We start from the raw sequence: 20,568 nt of genomic DNA on the forward strand, positions 1-20,568 counted from the left end.
TGGTGTTAATGGGAATGGTGGGGTGGAGGAGGGAACCGTTTCTGCAATTCAGAGACACACTTAGCACAATGATTGTGATTTTTGGAGGCCAAGCAGATTAGTTCAGTTCCAGGACATTTTTGGAGGGTGATGTCCCAGGCCCAGCCATCTTCAGCTTCTTTATCCTTCCTCTAACACAAAGTCAAAAGTGCGAATGTTCACTGACGACTGCACAATGTTTAGCACCACTCTCAACTCCTCAAATACTGAAGCAGCTTGTGTATGTCTGCGGCAAGACCTGGACAATATCCAGAAAAGGCCTGACATGTAACGAGTAACATTGTGCCATCTAGGTACCAGGCAATGACCATCTCCAACGAGGGAATCCAACCATCTGAGAATCTAACCATATGGACGAAATGCGGACAATTGGAACTAGCTGAGTGGGCACCATGGTCAGCATGGACCAGTTTGGGCTGAAGGGTCTGCTTCCATGCTGTATTACTGTATGACTGTATGATGCTATCTCTGATTGATAGTCAGTGGAGTTACCGTGATCGAATTCCCTTCTATAAACATACTGGAGTTTATCATTGATCAAAAACTAAACTGGACCAACCATATAAACACATATATAGAACAGCAGATAAGATGCGAGGAATATTGTGGTAAGTAAGTCACCTTGGATCTCCTCAATGCTTGTCTCCCATCCAAAACCCACAAGTCAGCCAGTTAAGCAAACACAGCCTACATTGCTGGATAAAGGCACCTCTACCAACACTCAAGAAATTTGAGACAACCCAGGACAAAACAGCTTGCCTCACTGGCATCACAGCCATCACATTCACCATGCACTGCCTTCATCACCAACATGAGGCCACTCAGCCCTTCAACCTTGCTCTGTCATTCAATAAGATCAAGGCAGGTCTCATTTTAACCTCAAATTTGCGTTCCTTCACATGTTCCTTCATCCCTGTGGTATCCAAAAAAAAGATTCTGCATCCACTGCCTTTTAAGGAAGGGAATTCCAAAGAACGAGACAACCTTCTGAGAGAAGCCATGTTTCCTCATCTTTGTCTTAAATGGGAGACTCTGTATTTTGAAACTAAGGCTCCTGGTTCTAGATTACCTCACAAGAGGACAACATCGACAAGATGCATTGCAGCAACTTGCAAAAGCCCCTTTGACAGCACATTCCAAACCTGGTAGATTAAGGCAGCAGGTACATGGGAGAAAACACCCACAAGTTTCACTTCTAGCCACACATGATCCTGACTTGGAACTATACCGTCAGGTCTTCACTGTTCCTGTGAGAAAATCCTGAAACTCTCTTCCTAACAGTATTCTGGGTGTCCTTCCATCCCAACAACTGCAGCAGTTCACTAAGATAGATCAGCACATCTTAAGGGCAATAAATGCTGGCAAAATACTGGCCTCTGTAGTGATGACCACATGACATGAATGAAAACATAACTAAAAATTGACATACAGTATAGGTTTCAAAAGGATGTTGAAGGTGATGGATAGGATGGTGATCAATGGGGCTGTTGACCCAAATTTTGTTCAGCCTCCTGATGCTGTGGAGCTGTCCCCCAGCAAGTGGAGAGTATTCTATCACGTTCCTGCCTTGTGTCTTATAGAGGATTTGAGGCATGGGGAGCTGCGCTACTCAATTCCCAGTCTTTGATCTTCTCTTAGAGCTGCAGTATTTCTATGTCGCGTCCAGGTGAGATTCTGTACTACAGTATCCCATGGATGTTGCCAGAGGAGGAGTTGCTTTGAATGTCGAGGGAAGGTGGTTTAGCCTGTTCTTGTTGGAGACTGTCATTGCTAGCACTCGTCTGGTCACATATCACCAGAATGTTGTCCAGATCTTGTCAAATGCTGGCATTGGCCGGTTTCCATGTCTGACGAACTGCAAACAGTTCGAACATTCTGCACTTATCGACACATGTCGCCTTTTGACCTTTGAATGGAGAGGGTTCCCCCTTGATTCTCATTAAGCTCCATTCTGAACCCTTGATGCCACACTTTGTCAAATGCTGTCTTATTGTCGTGTGCAGTCACTTTCATCCCTTGCTGGAACTTTTTCTCATCTTTATACCAAGACTGTACTGTGTGATCATGGTTTAATCCAAACTGGGCATCATTGAGCAGGCTATTGCTGAATAATTGCTACTCGGTAGCATTGTCAACACCAGCTTCCATCAATATGCTGATGATTGAGAAGAGATTAGAAAGCCCCTGAACCGGGAGGCCTGGGTTCAAGTCCCACCTGCTCGGTCTCAGAGATGTGTAAGGTGGCCTCTGACTCAGGTTGATTAGAAAAATAGGGGGGAAAAAAGAAATTGGTCAGATTGCTTTTTGTGAAAATATACTTAGGTATGTGGGGGCTTCAGTGGTATATTGGTAATGTGCCTGCTTCTGAGCCAGGAGGCCCACATTCAAGCCCCTACTGTTCCAGAGGTGGGTAATATCTCCGAACAGGTTCATTAGAAAATAACAATACTAGGGCAAACCAGTCCTGGCGATTAAGTCATTAAGATTAAGTCCGGGCATTTCACTGGCCTGGGATTAATTTCCAGTCAGACGATGAGGATTCAGTTCTGTTGGGCTTGTGTGGTACACAAGTAGTGTCTCTACCTCTGATACAGGAGGTTTGGGTTTTAATCCCACCTGCTCTAGAGCTGTGTAATAGCATTTCAGAATGGCTGGATTAAAAATAACTAGTGTAATTCTTCACCTGTTTCATCAAGTTAAAACTGGGCGAGGTGATGATACAGTGATTTTGTCGCTGGGTTAGATATCCAAGGACTCAGGTAATGTTTTCTGGGGCTCTTGTTGTGCGGTGGTGTCCCTAACCCTGGCTGAGGTTCAGGCCCCACCTACTCCAATGGTGAGTCAGAAGAAAGCTGAACAGCTTGATTAAAATATATATACTTGCCAATTATTTAGCTTTGTTGGGTGGATGCAGTGTTATAATTATACAGGAACAGGTTGGCTGGAGAAATAGATAGATTGGGACAAACCTTCAGCACTTCAGCTAAACACCTGCAGCACAATGATGTAGATCAATGATCCCACAGTTTGAGTCCACAGTTTTGGTAATAGCTAGTGTGTGCAGGCACATCTTGGTATGCTGAATACTTAGGAGAGATATATCTCGAAATGAGTTGAATTGGTTGGAGACTGACTTCTGTGATGACGAAAACCTCAGGAGCAGACTGAAATTGATTGGGTTTTATCTGCTGAAGATGGCTGCAAACGCTTCAACCTTGGAGTCTCCTTGGTGTTGTGCACTCATTATGGATGTAAACATCCAGAACACCTCCCGCTATGGTTAGGTGTTTAATTGTCCACCACCATTCACAAACGCATGCATCAGGGGTGCAAAAATCTGATGTGGTTGTGAAATCATTTACCCGCATCATCCTGCTGCTGGTGTTTAGCTTACAAATAGTCCTGTGTTGTAGTTCTGCCAGGTTGGCACTGCCTTTTCAGGTATGCCTGATACTGCTCCTGGCATGATCTCCTATACTGCTCATTGAAATCGGGTTGATCCCCTGACTTGATGGTAATGGAATGAGGGAAGTTCCATCCCATGAGGTTGCAGATTGTGGTGGAATTTAGTTCTATTGCTGCTGATGACCTACAGTGCCTCGATGCTCGGTTCTGAGTTGCTGATCGGTCCTGATTCTTTACCATTTGAACTCAGTAGTTGTGTTAAACAAAACAGCGGTGTCTGTGACCATGCTATCACTTTTGAGGTTATTTTGTCCTTTTAGTTTGAAGAGAGTTTGTTGGTCAGAGGTGCAAGCAGTCTACGAAAACCACTTGAGTAAACTGCTTGGGAGGCCTCGAGGTTTTTATTTTAGAAGTTGGAACAATAAAAGCAGCCTGGATGTAGCCAGCTCGCAGACCAAGATTTCTAAGACATTTTTTTTCGTTTTTAGGTTTAGCTTTCGGTAGTTATTGTGGGCTTGAAGAAGCGGAAGATTTTTTTCCCCTCTCTTGATTACAGCCAAAAGCTGGGATTTTTCTTCCTAGGCTGCTGGATTTGCCTTTTTGTCAACGGCTGTGTTTATGGAATGTTACTGTATTGGAACAGTTAATTAGTAATAGGTACCGTGTCTATTATTCTGTTAAGTTTTCCAATAAAGTTGTTATTGTAAATTCTCCTTTCTTTTGTTGTTTTTTAACCACTGTGGTTATATAAGCTGTGTTTAGCTTAGTGTTGAGTAGTTTGGCCAATTGAATTGCACTTTATGTTTGTCTTTAAATTACGAATCAGTTAACGTCCAGATTACCTTCTTAATATATTTTGAGGGGATCTGCTCTGGTCCATAACATGTCCTTAACATCAAAATGGGACTTGGTCTTCACAAGAACTGTCTGGTGAACATACCAATCAAAAGTAGCAAAATTGCTCAGATATGGACGGTGAAGGCAGTGTGTAGATAACTGTTAATGTGCAGAGAATCCTACACTAATGACAGTAGCAATGGGAAGGTGAGTATTATGGTATAAAGTTGGGAGCAGCACTGGGGGGGGGGGGGAGGTTGGTGTCAGAATGAATATGAAGAATCCAACTTAGCTGGAAGAAATATTGGGAATTCTACAGAGTTGATACTGGGACTAAAGACAGGAAAGGTCATAAGGAACTGAAAGGTTGATGTTGAAATCTCTTTTCAGTAATTGGTGGTCAACCACTGTCCAAAATAGACCTCCTTAAACAAAAACTTGAGCAGTCTCAATTGAATTGATTGGCTCACCAGCATTGTTTTCCAGTTGATTGTTAAAACACCAAACTCCTTTCTATGTTTAGTTGGGGAGATATGATCATTATTCATTCTAGAAAACAACAATGTTGAGGAGAATACTGATATACAGGCTACTAGACTAGGTGGGATTGAGGTTCACAAGGAAGAGGTATTAGAAATCCTACAGAGGGTGAAGATAGATAAGTCCCCTGGGCCGGATGGCATTTATCCTCGGATCCTCTGGGAAGCCAGGGAGGAGATTGCCGAGCCTTTGGCATTGATCTTTAACTCGTCATTGTCTACAGGAATAGTGCCAGATGACTGGAGGATAGCAAATGTGGTTCCCCTGTTCAAGAAGGGGAGTAGAGACAACCCTGGTAATGATAGACCAGTGAGCTTTACTTCAGTTGTTGGTAAAGTGTTGGAAAAGGTTATAAGGGATAGGATTTATTATCATCTAGAAAAGAATAAATTGATTAGGGGTAGTCAGCACGGTTTTGTGAAGGGAAGGTCGTGCCTCACAAACCTTATTGAGTTCTTTGAGAAGGTGACCAAACAGGTAGATGAGAGTAAACCGGTTGATGTGGTGTATATGGATTTCAGCAAGGCGTTCGATAAGGTTCCCCACAATAGGCTATTGTACAAAATGCGGAGGAATGGAATTGTGGGAGATATAGCAGTTTGGATCGGAAATTGGCTTGCTGAAAGAAGACAGAGGGTGGTAGTTGATGGGAAATGTTCATCCTGGAGACCAGTTACTAGTGGTGTACCACAAGGGTCGGTGTTGGGTCCACTGCGGTTTGTCATTTTTATAAATGACCTGGATGAGGGCGTAGAAGGATGGGTTAGTAAATTTGCAGATGACACTAAGGTCGGTGGAGTTGTGGATAGTGATGAAGGATGCTGTAGGTTGCAGAGAGACATAGATAAGCTGCAGAGCTGGGCTGAGAGGTGGCAAATGGAGTTTAATGCAGACAAGTGTGAGGTGATGCACTTTGGTAGGAGTAACCAGAAGGCAAAGTACAGGGCTAATGGTAAGATTCTTAGTAGTGTAGATGAGCAGAGAGATCTCGGTGTACATGTACACAGATCCTTGAAAGTTGCCACCCAGGTTGACAGGGCTGTTAAGAAGGCATATCGTGTTTTAGCTTTTATTAATAGAGGGATCGAGTTCCGGAACCAAGAGGTTATGGTGAAGCTGTACAAAACTCTGGTGCGGCTGCACTTGGAGTATTGTGTACAGTTTTTGTCACCGCAATATAAGAAGGATGTGGAAGGTTTGGAAAGGTTGCAGAGGAGATTTACTAGGATCTTACCTGGTATGGAGGGAAGGTCTTACGAGGAAAGGCTGAGGGACTTGAGGCTGTTTTCATTAGAGAGAAGAAAGTTGAGAGGTGACTTAATTGAAACATATAGAATAATCAGAGGGTTAGATAGGGTGGATAGGGAGAGCCTTTTTCCTAGGATGGTGACAGCGAGCACAAGGGGGCATAGCTTTAAATTGAGGGGTGAAAGATATAGGACAGATGTCGGAGGTAGTTTCTTTACTCAGACAGTAGTAAGGGAATGGAACTCTTTGCCTGCAAGGGTAGTAGATTCGCCAACTTTAGGTACATTTAAGTCGTCATTGGATAAGCATATGGACGTACATAGAATAGTGTAGGTTAGATGGGCTTGAGATCGGTATGACAGGTTGGCACAACATCGAGGGCCGAAGGGCCTGTACTGTGCTGTAATGTTCTATGTTCTATTAAACAGAACCATCAATGTAACCCCTCCCCACAGCCCGTCTCCACCAGCCACCCAGCAAAGCACAGGAGAGGTTTGACCTTGGTTAGATTTAATTACATCATGAAGCATTTAGTAACTCATTTCTTTGCATGGCCTAGACATCTTTTTCTCTCCAAGTATCTCCACTGCTCTTAGGCATTAATTCAGAAATATGACGCTGTTTGATGAATAATGAAAACCCAGATGTCTGAACATTTGGAGTAATGAATGGAACAGCCAGCATCTGCGGAGAGTGCTGTCTAAGTGTTCTGTTTCTACTCCAGACCATACATCTCTGCAGCAACAAACTACATATACAGTGGAGCCCTGTTTATTGGAAAATTCAACTGTTTAATTGTACTGAAGAAATATCCTAATTGATAGTGACATTTTGTGGAGAATGTCTCCAGGAACATTCAATATGAAGACATTTTGGGCAGCTCAAATATTGGTGGAGTTTCTTCCCAAGTATCTGATTTATCAGTGACTCAACCTCTATCAATGGTGGTGCACATAACTAGAGCCTGCTCAACCCGCTTGTCACTTGGCATTATCAAATAGATCTTCATCCCACTCCTGGTTACTTTATTTGAGATCACTGAAGGCTATTCCAGCTCACTCCTGGGTCCTTCCCAAACATGGCATCTGTTTATGAGCGGGCTTTCTCCTGTGTATTTTCAAATACATCTACTTCAGTCATCTGTTCCACTCCCAAGTATTCTGTCTGGCAGCACTCATACTACTAAATACTTCCAGCCCAAGTCATTCACCATGATCAATTTCATAATTACATTCCACATGCTGGTTATTTAATGTGATCTCCCACCAATTTAACAGGTTGATCGGATCAGGTGTTGCTTCGTGCCACCCATTGAATATTTGGTGTCTTCTATGATCAGGTACATTTTGAAAAAGCTGTTAGAAGAGCATTAATGCTTTTCTGCCAGCCCTTTGCTTCATCCGAGGTTGCTACAGTCACATTTTGCAGTTAATGACTTGATTTTGAACACTTCCTCAAGCCTGTGAGAAGGTTTGTTCCAGTTTATTCACACTGAAGTATGAGATGGATTTAATGGCGAAAAGAGAGGCAGAACCATTAGCCCTGCCCTTTAGAATGGAAGGAATTTTCATGGAGAATGAGAGGCTGCAGGGGAAGTAAAGGGGTGGGAGGTGTTGGAATGGGAACAAAAATAAAAGGCATTCCTACCTGGTCTTTGCCCTGAAAAATGTACAGTCTCAAAACTTGTTGTCATGGCTCGTTCCCGTTGCTTAAAGAATTCCCGAGGGTTTCCATCCCGCAGAGCAATGAGAGCTGCGGCTTCCTGTTTCCATGAGGGAATGTGAGAAAAACAGGACATGTCAATGTGAACAGACAGTTGTTATCTTTAAAACTGATTCAGCTTGTTTATAGATGTGGCTCTAAAGTTAAACTTGAGCTTTGCTTTGCTTTAGAGATAGTAGGAATTGCAGACGCTGGAGAATCTGAGAAAACAAGGTGTGGAGCTGGATGAACACAGCAGGCCAAGCAGTATCAGAGGAGCAGGAAAGCTGATGACCCAAACCAAATGTTCTGTAGTGTGTTAAGAGGCAACGGTGCCGTAATGTTTGTACATATGGTGAGAGAGTAGTTAAAACACCCTATGACACCAACAGCACAAAGCCATTGTCTTCCCATTGTCAATGAACTGCTATCAAAAGCGGAACAGATAATTTTGAAACAAGCAGTTTTGTTATTCCATCATTAATGGGTAGGAACAAAATAGTAATTCTGTTGTATTTCATTTAACTCCCCGTGCTCATAACTGCTTACTGATTTTGACATATACTTTTTTTTCTATATACCACGCAGTTCTGTTTCAAACTCCTGTGAAGTTTAATAACCATAACTAATAGAAACTGCTCTTTCTCTGACATATGGAGCTGGATTGAACAGGACACAATGGTTCCTGTGCACAGCTAAAAGGTCAGGGACAATCCACCCATGTACCTGATGTTGGAGTCAGTGTTAGGCAGTTGGAGGTCATCCCTCTCTCAGGAGCTCTGTAGTGCCAGTAATGAGAGAAGAGGTGGTGGGACCAGACCCCAAGCTGCACAGCTAAAGCTTCTGGCCCTCTCTGTTTGCATTGGCCATTCCCTGCAGGATATAAGTGTCCTTAATAGACCAGCAACTCAATGACTCCAGTGGATTTTATAAGCCCTCCCGCCATCCAACCTGGCAACAGACAAGTCTACAATCCAGTCCATAGTTACAGTTTTGCATCATGTCCGCATCTTAAGTGTTAAGAGATATCTCAAAACACCGAGATAGGGACTAGAACATTATGACTCAATCTCCAATTACACAAAGATGCCGTTTTATCACTTTAGTGAGTAAAACCTTTATGGCTATCTCAAGATGTTATCATTCGGGAGTTATTCAGTCTTCCACACCATGAGATTAATAATATCCTCCATGTTTAATTGAATATCCTCAACATGAGTGAAGATTGCGTGTTTGATACTCTCGAACAATATTCTAAAACTATCCTTTCTTTATTTCCACCAAGCAAGAAATTCACGGGAAAGTCTGTGGGAAAAAAGAAAACGCCTTATTCTGATGCTTTTTGACATCTTTGTATCCAGCTAATTTCCATCATCAGGACAGTTTTGGCACAACAGTGATGGAGGGGACAGATGTAGATTATTGCCACATAATCTCAGAGTCCAGAATTCAAACCTTCCCCAAGACTGGAGCCATGGAGAAAGCACTTGATCCCATTCCTGCCAATACCTGGTGTTGGTCTGCTTGTTTCCCTTCCTGACTCTTCCAGAGATAACAACACAGAAAGAGGTTCATAGATGAAGTACCTGCTTCCATGCTGGGGTAGATTCCATCCTGAATTCTGCCCCATTTACCTGAATAACAATTCCCAAGTTTTCACCAGGTCTATGGATTCCTGTTTTATTATCTGTTGGTAACATTATCTGTCACTGAGTTATTGTCTGGAACACCCAAGATTGTTTTATTTCTGCCTATCCTCGAACAGCACACACTCTGAGCTTTATTAAAGGCTTACAGCTGCTTTCTCAGCAGAATCGCTGATTTTCGACCCTTTGTTCTCTTCATCCTCATTCTCCTCCATTCCTTCCTTCTGCACGTCCTATTTCAAGATGAACAAGGTTAGAATTAGATACAGTTGTGATCAATCCAGCATCTGGACAGACAGACAAGTGAAACAACGCCTACTTACTTACATCTATGAAACTCATAATTTTAAAAAATGCTAAAAAAAAAACAAACATTGAACATTTTGGATTAAGTCTATTAATTTTTTATAAGCTGAGAAAATGTAACAGATCAAACAGATCAGGTTGGGAAAGCTAGAAGATCTGAAAGGAGCGAGTGACAGAAAGGCCTGACTCACTGAAGCTGCAGTTTAATGCAGTGTTTATATTGAGCTGAAGGGGTTGGGGTTCCAAGCCAGTGATGGTATTGTGTTTGTCCAAAACTAACAGCTACCCAGATTGTTCACACTGGTTCACAAGACCAGCAGTTTCAAGGTGGACGTTTCCCGACTGAGACAACACTAATGTCATCATGGAAAATGTGAAATATCTCAACAGGAACCGTGAATAAAATCAGTAACATAATTTGATTTAAGAAGGAATGGAGTGTCACCGCAGTGACACCACGGCTGTAGCCCTGGACATATAGAACACGTACCTGAAGGAGTTTAGGAGCTGACGGTAGTGGTGCTGGAGATGGATACAAAAGCAACATTAAAGAGGCATCTTGACAGATACATGAATAGGCAGTGAATATAGAAGGATATAGTCTCCATAGAGGCGAAAAGATTTTAGTTTAGAAAGGCATCATGTGTCAGCATGGTGCATCTAAGGGCCTGTTCCTGTGCTGTACTGTTCTTTGCTCTAAAGCCACTAAATAATCCTGAATACAAGGTGTTCAGAAAAGGTAAGATAGGGAAGATAGGCAGCATTATTGATCAAGGAGAATGAGGAAAGATGATGTTTTAAGGGTGTCAAACACTGAAGCTATTTGGTTAACATTCATGAACAACAGATGTCCCATAATGCTATTGGGCATATTGTACAGGCCACCGTTCAGTAGCTAAGTGAAGCGAAGGGACACAATTTCAGGAAATTACAGAGATTTGCAAGGACTACAGAGCAGTGATAATACAGGACTTCAATCATGCTAACATAAATGGGACTATAATAGTGTAAATAGCAGAAAGGCACAAGAGTGTAAAGTATAAGAACAACAAAACTATCATGACTTTGGAAAGCAACTGGAGTATCGTGTCAAATTTGGGGAACCATATTTAGGATGTGAAGACTTCAGAGAGGTTGCAGCAAGGATTTACATGAACAATTCCAGCCAAAACTCAGAAACGTCGGCAGATAAGAGAACGAGTCTAACTTCTCCTTCAAAAAAAGAAAAAAATGGAAGGAGACATTCAGAGTAGAATCATCAGCAAAAGGGTCAACAATCAGACTCACTGATATAGGCAGAATAGCAAAATACCAAGGGTTAGGATATGGAACGCACAGCCTGAGAACGTGGTGGAGGCAGATATACTTGTGACTTTCAAAGGCATTTGGATGAGCATCCGAAGAAAATGAATTGCTGAGCTATGAGAGATAATAGGAACTGCAGATGCTGGAGAATCCGAGATAACAAGTCGTAGAGCTGGATAAACACAGCAGGCCAGGAAGCAGCGTAAGGGTAGGACCTATGATGCTGCTTGGCCTGCTGTGTTCATCCAGCTCTACGACTTGCTGACCTATGAGGTTAGGATGAGAATGGGACCAGCTTAGGTGCTGTTGCAGACAGCTAGCGAGAGCATGATGGACCAATATGCTATGCCCTTGTGCTAAAACCATTCAACCACTTATGATCTGTTCTCTAGATATGCTTCTCTCCACCCAATGGGTTCCTTCACCAACTGGCAACCAAGGAGGAATTTGCTACTGCAGCCAATACACACTCTAGTCAGCAACAGCTTGAAAAGGGACCTCCTTCTTAACTGCACTGTGGGTGTCTCAAAACCCCAAGGAGACTTCACGAATGCAGCTCACCACCCCTTCTCGAGGGCAATTATGGATGCACATTAATTGTTAGCCCAGCCAGTGACACCCATATCTAATCAACACATTTTTAAAATTTAATTCTGTTTAGAATGAGAGCATTGTAACTGTTTAAAGTGGTGATGAACGCATACAGTTAGCTTACAGTCATATTTATTCATAATATTTTATGGGAGGTAGCAATTTTCAAAAAATCAAACAACTACTGTGTTAAAGAATAGCCTGTTGAATTTTACACAACACTATGGTACACCCTTCCGTTCTTTGAATGATTGCATATTGTAAACTGTGAAATGCAATGAAGAAACAAGGTGGTAAACTGATTACAGAACAAAGTGGAGGGCATTTTTCCCCTGTACTTCTGTCTAACTTTGCCTGTGAACTTTCATTAGATCAACACAGTTCCTTGTTCGAAAGCTTATTTCTTAAAACAAGTTATGTACAGAATAAACAGTATTTATTCTGTAGGTGAGGTATTGCTGGGATGTTAAAAATTGGAATACAGAGCTTTTTATAACTCTGCAAACAAGAATGATCCAAACCCCCACAACAGAGATCCCCAGAAGACTCAATAAGTTTACTGGAATGAGTTGAAACTAGCACATGTTCACACTCTGCAAAACTCTGCTTAGAAGTCTGTAACAACAGGAGTGTAGTGGACACAGTGGTGGAATCTTGGCTTTCGATGCCTGGGGTAGGTGTGAGTCAGTCAGCATGGAATTGCACTTACCTGAAGGACAAAGGTTAATGAAAAGTTAAGCAATCTCTTTTTCTGCTCCAAGGGGCAGTTACAGTGCAGTGTCAGACAGCCATCAGTGGGTAATTGGGATATATTAATATCTATAAGGAAAGCTGAAGGCCACACTGACCCGGCTATAACTAGGACATATTAATATCTGTAAGAAGAGATAAAGGCCACACTGACCCTGCCATAATTGGGACATATTAATAACTATAAGGAGAGCTATAGGCCACACTGGCCCGGCCATAATTGGGACATATTAATATCTATAAGGAGAGCTATAGGCCACACTGACCCGGCTATAATTGGGATATATTAATATCTATAAGGAGAGCTATAGGCCAAACTGACCCGGCCATAATTGGGACATATTAATATCTATAAGGAGAGCTATAGGCCACACTGACCCGGCTATATTTGGGACATATTAATATCTATAAGGAGACCTGAAGGCCACACTGACCCAGCCATAATTGGGACATATTAATATCTATACGGAGAGTTATAGGCCACACTGACCCGGCCATAATTGGGACATATTAATATCTATACGGAGAGCTATAGGCCACGCTGACCCGGCCATAATTGGGACATATTAATATCTATAAGGAGAGCTACAGGCCACACTGACCCAGCTATACTTGGGACATATTAATATCTATAACGAGTGCTAAAGGCTATAACTGGCACATACTAATATCTCTAAGGAGAGCTATAGGCCACACTGACCCGGCCATAATTGGGACATATTAATATCTATAAGGACAGCTAAAGGCCACACTGACCTGGCTATAATTGGGGCATATTGCTATCTATAAGGAGACTATAGGCCACACTGACCCGGCCATAATTGGGACATATTAATATCTGTAAGGAGAGCTATAGGCTACACTGACCCGGCCATAATTGGGACATATTAATATCTATAAGGAGAGCTATAGGCCACACTGACCCGGCTATAATTGGGACATATTAATATCTATACGGAGAGCTATAGGCCACACTGACCCGGCCATAATTGGGACATATTAATATCTATAAGGAGAGCTATAGGCCACACTGACCCGGCTATAATTGGGACATATTAATATCTATAAGGAGAACTAAAGGCCACACTGACCCGGCCATAATTGGGACATATTAATATCTATAAGGAGAGCTATAGGCCACACTGGCCCGGTCATAATTGGGACATATTAATATCTATAAGGAGAGCTATAGGCCACACTGTCCCGGCTATAATTGGGACATATTAATATCTATAAGGAGAGCTATAGGCCACACTGGCCCGGCCATAATTGGGACATATTAATATCTATAAGGAGAGCTATAGGCCACTGACCCGGCTATTTTTGGGACAAATTAATCTATAAGGAGAGCTATGGGCCACACTGACCTGGCCATAATTGGGACATATTAATATCTATAAGGAGAGCTAAAGGTCACACTGACCGGGCCATAACTGGGACATATTAATATCTATAAGGAGTGCTAAAGGCTATAATTGGGACACATTAATATCTATAAGGAGAGATACAGACCACACTGACCCGGCCATAACTGGGACATATTAATATCTATACGGAGAGCTATGGGCCACACTGACCCGGCCATAATTGGGACGTATTAACATCTATAAGGAGAGCTATAGGCCACACTGACCCGGCCATAATTGGGACATATTAATATCTATAAGGAGAGCTACAGGCCACACTGACCCGGCCATAGTTGGGACATATTAATATCTATAAGGAGTGCTAAAGGCTATAATTGGGACATATTAATATCCAGAAGGCGAGCTATAGGCCACACTGGCCCGGCCATAATTCGGACGAATTAATATCTATAAAGGAGAGCTAAAGGCCACACTGACCCGGCCATAATTGGGACATATTAATATCTATAAGGAGAGCTATAGGCCACACTGACCCAGCTATAATTGCGACATATTAATATCTATAAGGAGAGTTAAAGGCCAAACTGACCTGGTAGTTGCTCTGTTTTGACGCACATTTGACTTCATCAACTTCCAGGTTTTGCAGTTTCTTCCTAAAATAAAAAAAAACACACACTAACAAGTAAGCTACAAGACAAGATCACTGGTAAGGTTGGAAGAAGATGATGACAGCATTAAGTTGCGCACTTTCCCATTCCATGAAATCCTACTCCACACAGACATGTGATACTCATGCTGATCGCAGAATTAGCACTGTCTTGCTGACTTGCTGACAGTCAATGATTCCATGTTCAATCATGCCCTGATAAAACCAAATTCTTAAAGCTATAAGGAAAACCTACACCACAACAGGCAGATTAACGATGTAAAACTCCATGAAAATCGGGCATATATTGTGAAAATTCTTTTATTTGTTATTACCTATTATTCACTAATATAAACTGGAGATGATCAAACACAATGGTAAGAATCATAAAGGGAACTGTCAGCAGACAGACTATACACACTGAATAATAAGTGTTTGCACAAACGTCTGCTTACAGTCTTGATCTTTTAACACATTACCTTGCTATAAAATTCTAAACAGGAACAGAAAAAATTGTAGGTATAACCCTATAACAGGATTGTTTATTTCTTGTAAATTATAGAAGCACACTCATTTTCGATATTATGTTATTGATTTAAGGGGACGCCAACATGTACATCTATACACTATTTATCAACCTATCAGTCTCCCCTTATACATTTGTTATGATCCCAGCTGATGTTAGATCAGGAGTAAAAACTGGCCTGACGTATCATCTTGTTTTCTCATTTAAAATGACGGCTTCTCATTGAAACTTGAGCGTACAAGGGTGAAGATTTCGCTTCAACAATAAACACCAGCTCACCATCACCTTCTAAAGGCCTAAGTAGGCCCAGCCAGCAACACCCACAATTTAATAAAATAGCAGAGACTTATTAACAAATTATGACAAAAACGGAAGTTGCTGGGAAGGCTCAGCAGGTGTGGCAGCATCTTTGAAGAGAAATCAGAGTTATTGTTTCAAATCAGTCACCCTTCCTCAGAACTGGGGAAAATATTGTTGAGTGTGAAGAAGATATAGTGGGGGGAGAGGGTAAGGAGTGAAAGATAGATGGGGATAGAATGGGTGCTCAGAGGGAACGGTCCCCACTGTAGGCAGACAAGGGAGGGGAGGGAAATTTGTGTCTGGTGGTGGCATCTCACTGGAGGTGGCAGAAATGGCATCTGATGTGGATGCTGGTGGGATGATAGGTAAGGACAAGGGGAACCCTATCTCTGTTGTGGGAGGGAAGAGAAGGGGTGAAGGCAGAAGTGCAGGAGATGGGTTGACAACGAGTGAGGGCCCTGTCAACAACGGAGCTGGGGAATCCTCAGTTGAGGAAGAATGTGGACATTTCGGAGGCTCCCTTGTCGAAGTTGGCCTCATCCGAACATCGCGATGAAGACAGAGAAACTGGGAGAATGGAATGGAGTCTTTACAGGAAACAGGGTGAGAGGATGTATGGCCCAGGTAGCTGTGGGAGTTAGTGGGTTTATAGTGGATATTAATAGCCAGTCTATCCCCAGAAACGGAAACAGAGATGTTGGGGACAGGAAGGGAGGAGTCAGACCAGGTGAAAGTGAGGGTGGGATGGACATCGGAAGTGAAATTGATGAACTTTTCCAATTCTGGATGAGAGAGGGAAGCAGGTCAGAGGGATGGCCATGGGTACTTCACAGGGGCCCCAGTTATGCCTGTCTCTTTGTGGGGCACATGGAACATTCCTTGTTCCAATCCTCCTCTGGACTCCTCCCCCAGCTCTTCCTCTGATATATCGGTGATATCACCAGTGTTGCTTCCATCTCTTGTCTGGAATTGGAAATGTTCACGAATTTTGCTTCCAATTTCCACCCTGCCCTCACTTTCACTTGGTCTATCTCTGACTCCTCCCTTCCCTTCCTTGGCATCCCTGTTTCCATTTCTGGGGATAGACTGGCCATTAATACCCATTATAAACCCACTGACTCCCACAGCTACCTGGACTATACATCCTCACACCCCACTTCCCGTAAAGACTCCATCCCATTCTCTCAGTTCCTCTGTCTCCATCGCATACGTTCAGATGAGGCCAGCTTCGACAGGGGGCTCTCCGAAATGTCTCACCTTCTTCCTCAACTGAAGATTCCCCAGCTCTGTTGCGACAGGGGTCTCAACCAGGTCCGACCCATCTCTCGCACTTCCGCCCTCACCCCGTGTCTTCCCTCCAACAACAGCAATAGGGTTCCCCTTTTCCTCGCCTACCATTCTACCAGCATCCACATCCAGAAGCTCATCAGGTACCATTTCTGCCACCAACAGACATATATTCCCCTCCCCTCCCTTGTCTGCCTTCCACAGAAACCAACACCATGGTCCGCACTTCCTTTACCCCCGACACCTCCCTGCAGCCCTAGGGCATCTTCCCCCATGACTGGCGAAGGTGCAACACCTGCCCATTTACCTCCTCCCTCCCCACTATCCAAGGGCCCAAACATACCTCCAGGTGAAGCAACACTTCACCCGCACTTCCAAGAATCTAGTCTACTGCATTCGCTGCTCACAGCGTGGTCTCCTCTACACTGGGGAAAGAAAGCATAGACTGGGTGATCACTTTGCAGAACATCTACATTCTGCCCTCAAAAATGATCCTGAGCTTCCAATTGCCTGTCACTTTTAGCACACCATCCTGTTCCCTGGCCAGCATCTCTGTCTCAGGCTTGCTGCAGTGTTCCAGTGAAGCTCAACGCAAGCTGGAAGAACAACACCTCATTTTCAGCTTGGGGACCCTGCAGCCTTCCGGGCATAATAGCGAGTTCAATAGTTTTAAGGCTTGAACTCTTCCATGTCCTAGACCCCAACCCCACACACCAGGCCTTGTTATCACATGGTCTGCCATCGTACACTATCAATTGTTAGCCACTAACAGTCTCCATTAACAGCTATTAACTTTCCCAGCCAGATCGTTATTCACTCCTTTATCTATCCAACTGTTCTTATCTCTCTTTGGGCCCTATCCCCACCTATCGTTTACTCCTTACCACTACCCCCAACCTCATTTTCCGCATGTAAACTGACATCTTCCTAGCTACAGTCAGTTCTGAGGAAGGGTCACCAGACCCAAGATGTTAACTCTGATTTTTTTTTCTCCACAGATGCTGCCAGACCTGCTGAGCTTTCCCAGCAACTTCTGTTCTTGTTCCTGATTTACAGCATCCTTAGTACTTTCGGTTGTTATGGAAAAATGACACAGATTGAAAGATTAGAAAGTATCATTGTTATTTTGTGAGAACAGCCTTGGCACAATGTCTTTGTTGAGCAACACTGAAGGTGTGTGTATTACTAAGTGACTATTATTATATTCATGAAGACTGCTTCATAAGACCTTTAGCAAAATGCCATATGACGAGGTGAGATTATTGTCCTTAGAGAATGCTTAAGAACATGCCCAATTGAGATGTTCAAAATCATATGTTTAGTGGTGTAAACAAGTAGGAACTGTTTCCACTGGCTGAAGCATTGATCATCAGACGGCACAGATTGGTTAAAGAATTAGATTTGAAATGTATTGAGTGATAGGAGAGTGGATACAGATTTGGTAATAGTCTATTAAAGGGAATTGGGTTAATATTTGAATGAGAAAATATTGCTCATGCATGGAGAAAGGGGCAGCCACTGAAATTAATTGGATGTCCCTTCACAAAAAGCCAAGCATAGTCTCAATGGGCCAAATGGTCTCCTTCTGTACTGTAGTATTATTTTATTATAAATGCTATTATACAAATTAATTCTTGTGGAAAATCAAAACATAACAAAACAAAGAATTTTCCAAGGCTGTAAGCAACAGGTCAGAGCAGCTGAGGGATCAGTTTCTCACCAACACGCTCGTTTCTATAGCGCTCAAGCAGATACAGAAGGATCCATTGACATACTGAACTGCAAAAGGATGGATTGCTAAATAAATTCAGTAAAGCAGCATGGAGAAAGGTCTCTAACAATGTCCTCTGGGACAGGCGCTGAAGAAAATGTAAGAACATCTTCAGTAAAACTCTGCCTCAAACTGTTTTCCTCCCAGGTAAGTGATGCCTAGATTCTGCTGGGCATAGATCAGAGTGATTAGCTGAAAAGTTGCTCACTGGAGATCCCACACTGATCACACTGTAACCGGCACACCTTGCAGGTGCGAACATATGCAAAAAGTAAAATGGCATAATCCAAATTTGTCCAGATAGGCACACGAAATCACTCAGAGAATAACTCAATATTACAGGGGGGGGGGGTAGCATTTTATTTAGACAATAAATAAAAATTGTAATTTCAAATGAGTGTTTTAACAGACATTATACCTGGTTTAGAGAGAAAACATTTGTAACAGTTTATCCCTGGATGCTGTCACTCTTCAATCATTCCATGCTGTCATTCTGTGTACTTTTCAAAAACACTAATTGCAATCATTCTTATGGAACAAGATCCTCCAAATGTCATTTTGGAACTATTTTACTGTAGAAAAGGACTTAAACATTGATTAATGTTGGGAAATCAGACATCTGTGCAGCTACTCTCAGTATCCCCTTGAAGTGCTGTGTGTAAGAAGCAAATTTCTAATAATTACTGCTCCAGCCACTGCTCCCCAAATGTCAAACATACCTTTCTTCCTCTATCTGTTTCTCTCGTTCTCGGTATCTTTGCTCTCTATTTTCTTGTTCTTTCTTCTCTTGCTCCATTCTCTCTTTCTCAAATTTTTCTCTTTCTTCAATCAGTTTCTTACGCTCCTCTTCTTTCCTCAACTCCTCTTCTCTCTGAAGCACAGAACACATGTTAGGCTGGGACTGACACTGCTTTGATGTACAGTGACACTTGAACATTGTGCTCATCAAGGATAAACCTGGACCTTTAGTCAGAGTGGTACATTAACAGGATTCAGTATATTGTTGCTACTTGCTTTGACCTAGACAATCAGAATAGATTGCAGACTTGTCCCAGATCCCTCACCTACATCAGCAGGAGAAATTAAACAAAAGGCACAGACGCAGAAATTATCAATCGCAGTGAAGGTGTATTTACTTTTTATGATGCTTGAAAGGCTTAGGTGATGTCTTTGAAATCCCATGATCCAGTAAGAGGAGGTGATTTTGTCAAAGTGTAAATATGTTTAAGTGAAAACAAGCTCAACAGTGGACAGCAAATTTTAGTTGATAGTTAGAAACATGAAGGATGGAAAGATGTTGTTAGATATCCATTATTTCAATACCATGGAGGACTATTATGGTGCAAGCAACAAAAGGAAGTCACAATGCAAAAGAGAGAGAATGTAGATGGTTAATGAGCACTAACACACAGAGGCAGAGAGCTAGAGATAAGTGGGCTGACAGATGACAGCCATTACTTTCCATAGTAAAAATACAAAGTAACCACAATTTCACTATGAGGTGCAGGAGACAAAGTGAGAAAGAGCTGTTCCAGGATTCCCATCCATTAAATTACTGGGTAGCCATTCTAGCCTTTAAAGTACATTACTCTATGTGTGCCTTGTCTTGAGTCTGTAGAGGCTTCTCTGGAGTCTTGTCTCAATGTGCCGTGACAAGATGGGAAGTGTGCTGGTGAAATTTTCGGGTAGCAGCACCATTTTAGCTGAGGGTTGGTGCTGCCCCCGTACCCCGATCTATTTCAGAGCCTTGGTGTCTATTACTGAAGGCAGCATCTGCTATTAACAATTGCCCTGATCAACTGCACACGCAGAAGCCTCCAGAACTCTGCATTTGTAGATTTCCAATACAGCGCATGCGTAGAGATTCGAGCCTGCCCACGTGTGGACTTTGGTAAATGTAAGTAAACATGATGCTTATGAGCCATCGACTCAGCTGGACAAAGTGGGTGCACTGTGGAATTGTTTGTCACATTAAAGTGTGCCTTGATACTGAAAAAGTTGGGAACCATTGCTCTATAGAACCATTCTTATACTGCTATGTGAACATGGGATTCCTAATAATAGCAGCATATTTTAGGTAGACTGCATTTCTCACTTGGAAGTCAATAAATATCAGAGATTTTCAATGATCAATTACACGTCCCCCCTATCCACCCGAAATCTAATATTTTTGGCCAGGAAGGAGTGGTGATACCTCTGATCAGTAAACCTATGATCCTCCCTTACGCTTAAGGGAATTGTTACCCAGGAAGAAAGGAAAATAAATTGAAATATAGCAAACTTTTTTTTAAACTGGCTTCTTA

The 20,568-nt window shown here is 42.5% G+C and overlaps 1 protein-coding gene across 1 annotated transcript in view; it reads right to left on the minus strand.

Annotated features, from left to right (window-relative positions):
• The window catches only part of LOC125458181 (drebrin-like), a 53,779-nt gene that overhangs the window by 16,414 nt on the left and 16,797 nt on the right, over positions 1 to 20,568 (minus strand). Inside the window, exons 7-10 of the mRNA XM_059650515.1 lie at positions 18,985 to 19,136; positions 14,325 to 14,388; positions 9,566 to 9,649; positions 7,717 to 7,831 (exon numbers count right to left, since the gene is read on the minus strand). Coding sequence (XP_059506498.1) covers positions 7,717 to 7,831; positions 9,566 to 9,649; positions 14,325 to 14,388; positions 18,985 to 19,136 — 415 coding nt within the window. The remainder of the gene's footprint in view (positions 1 to 7,716; positions 7,832 to 9,565; positions 9,650 to 14,324; positions 14,389 to 18,984; positions 19,137 to 20,568) is intronic.

The sequence above is a fragment of the Stegostoma tigrinum genome, chromosome 13 (genome assembly GCF_030684315.1).
Source record: "Stegostoma tigrinum isolate sSteTig4 chromosome 13, sSteTig4.hap1, whole genome shotgun sequence".
Lineage (NCBI taxonomy): Eukaryota > Metazoa > Chordata > Chondrichthyes > Orectolobiformes > Stegostomatidae > Stegostoma > Stegostoma tigrinum.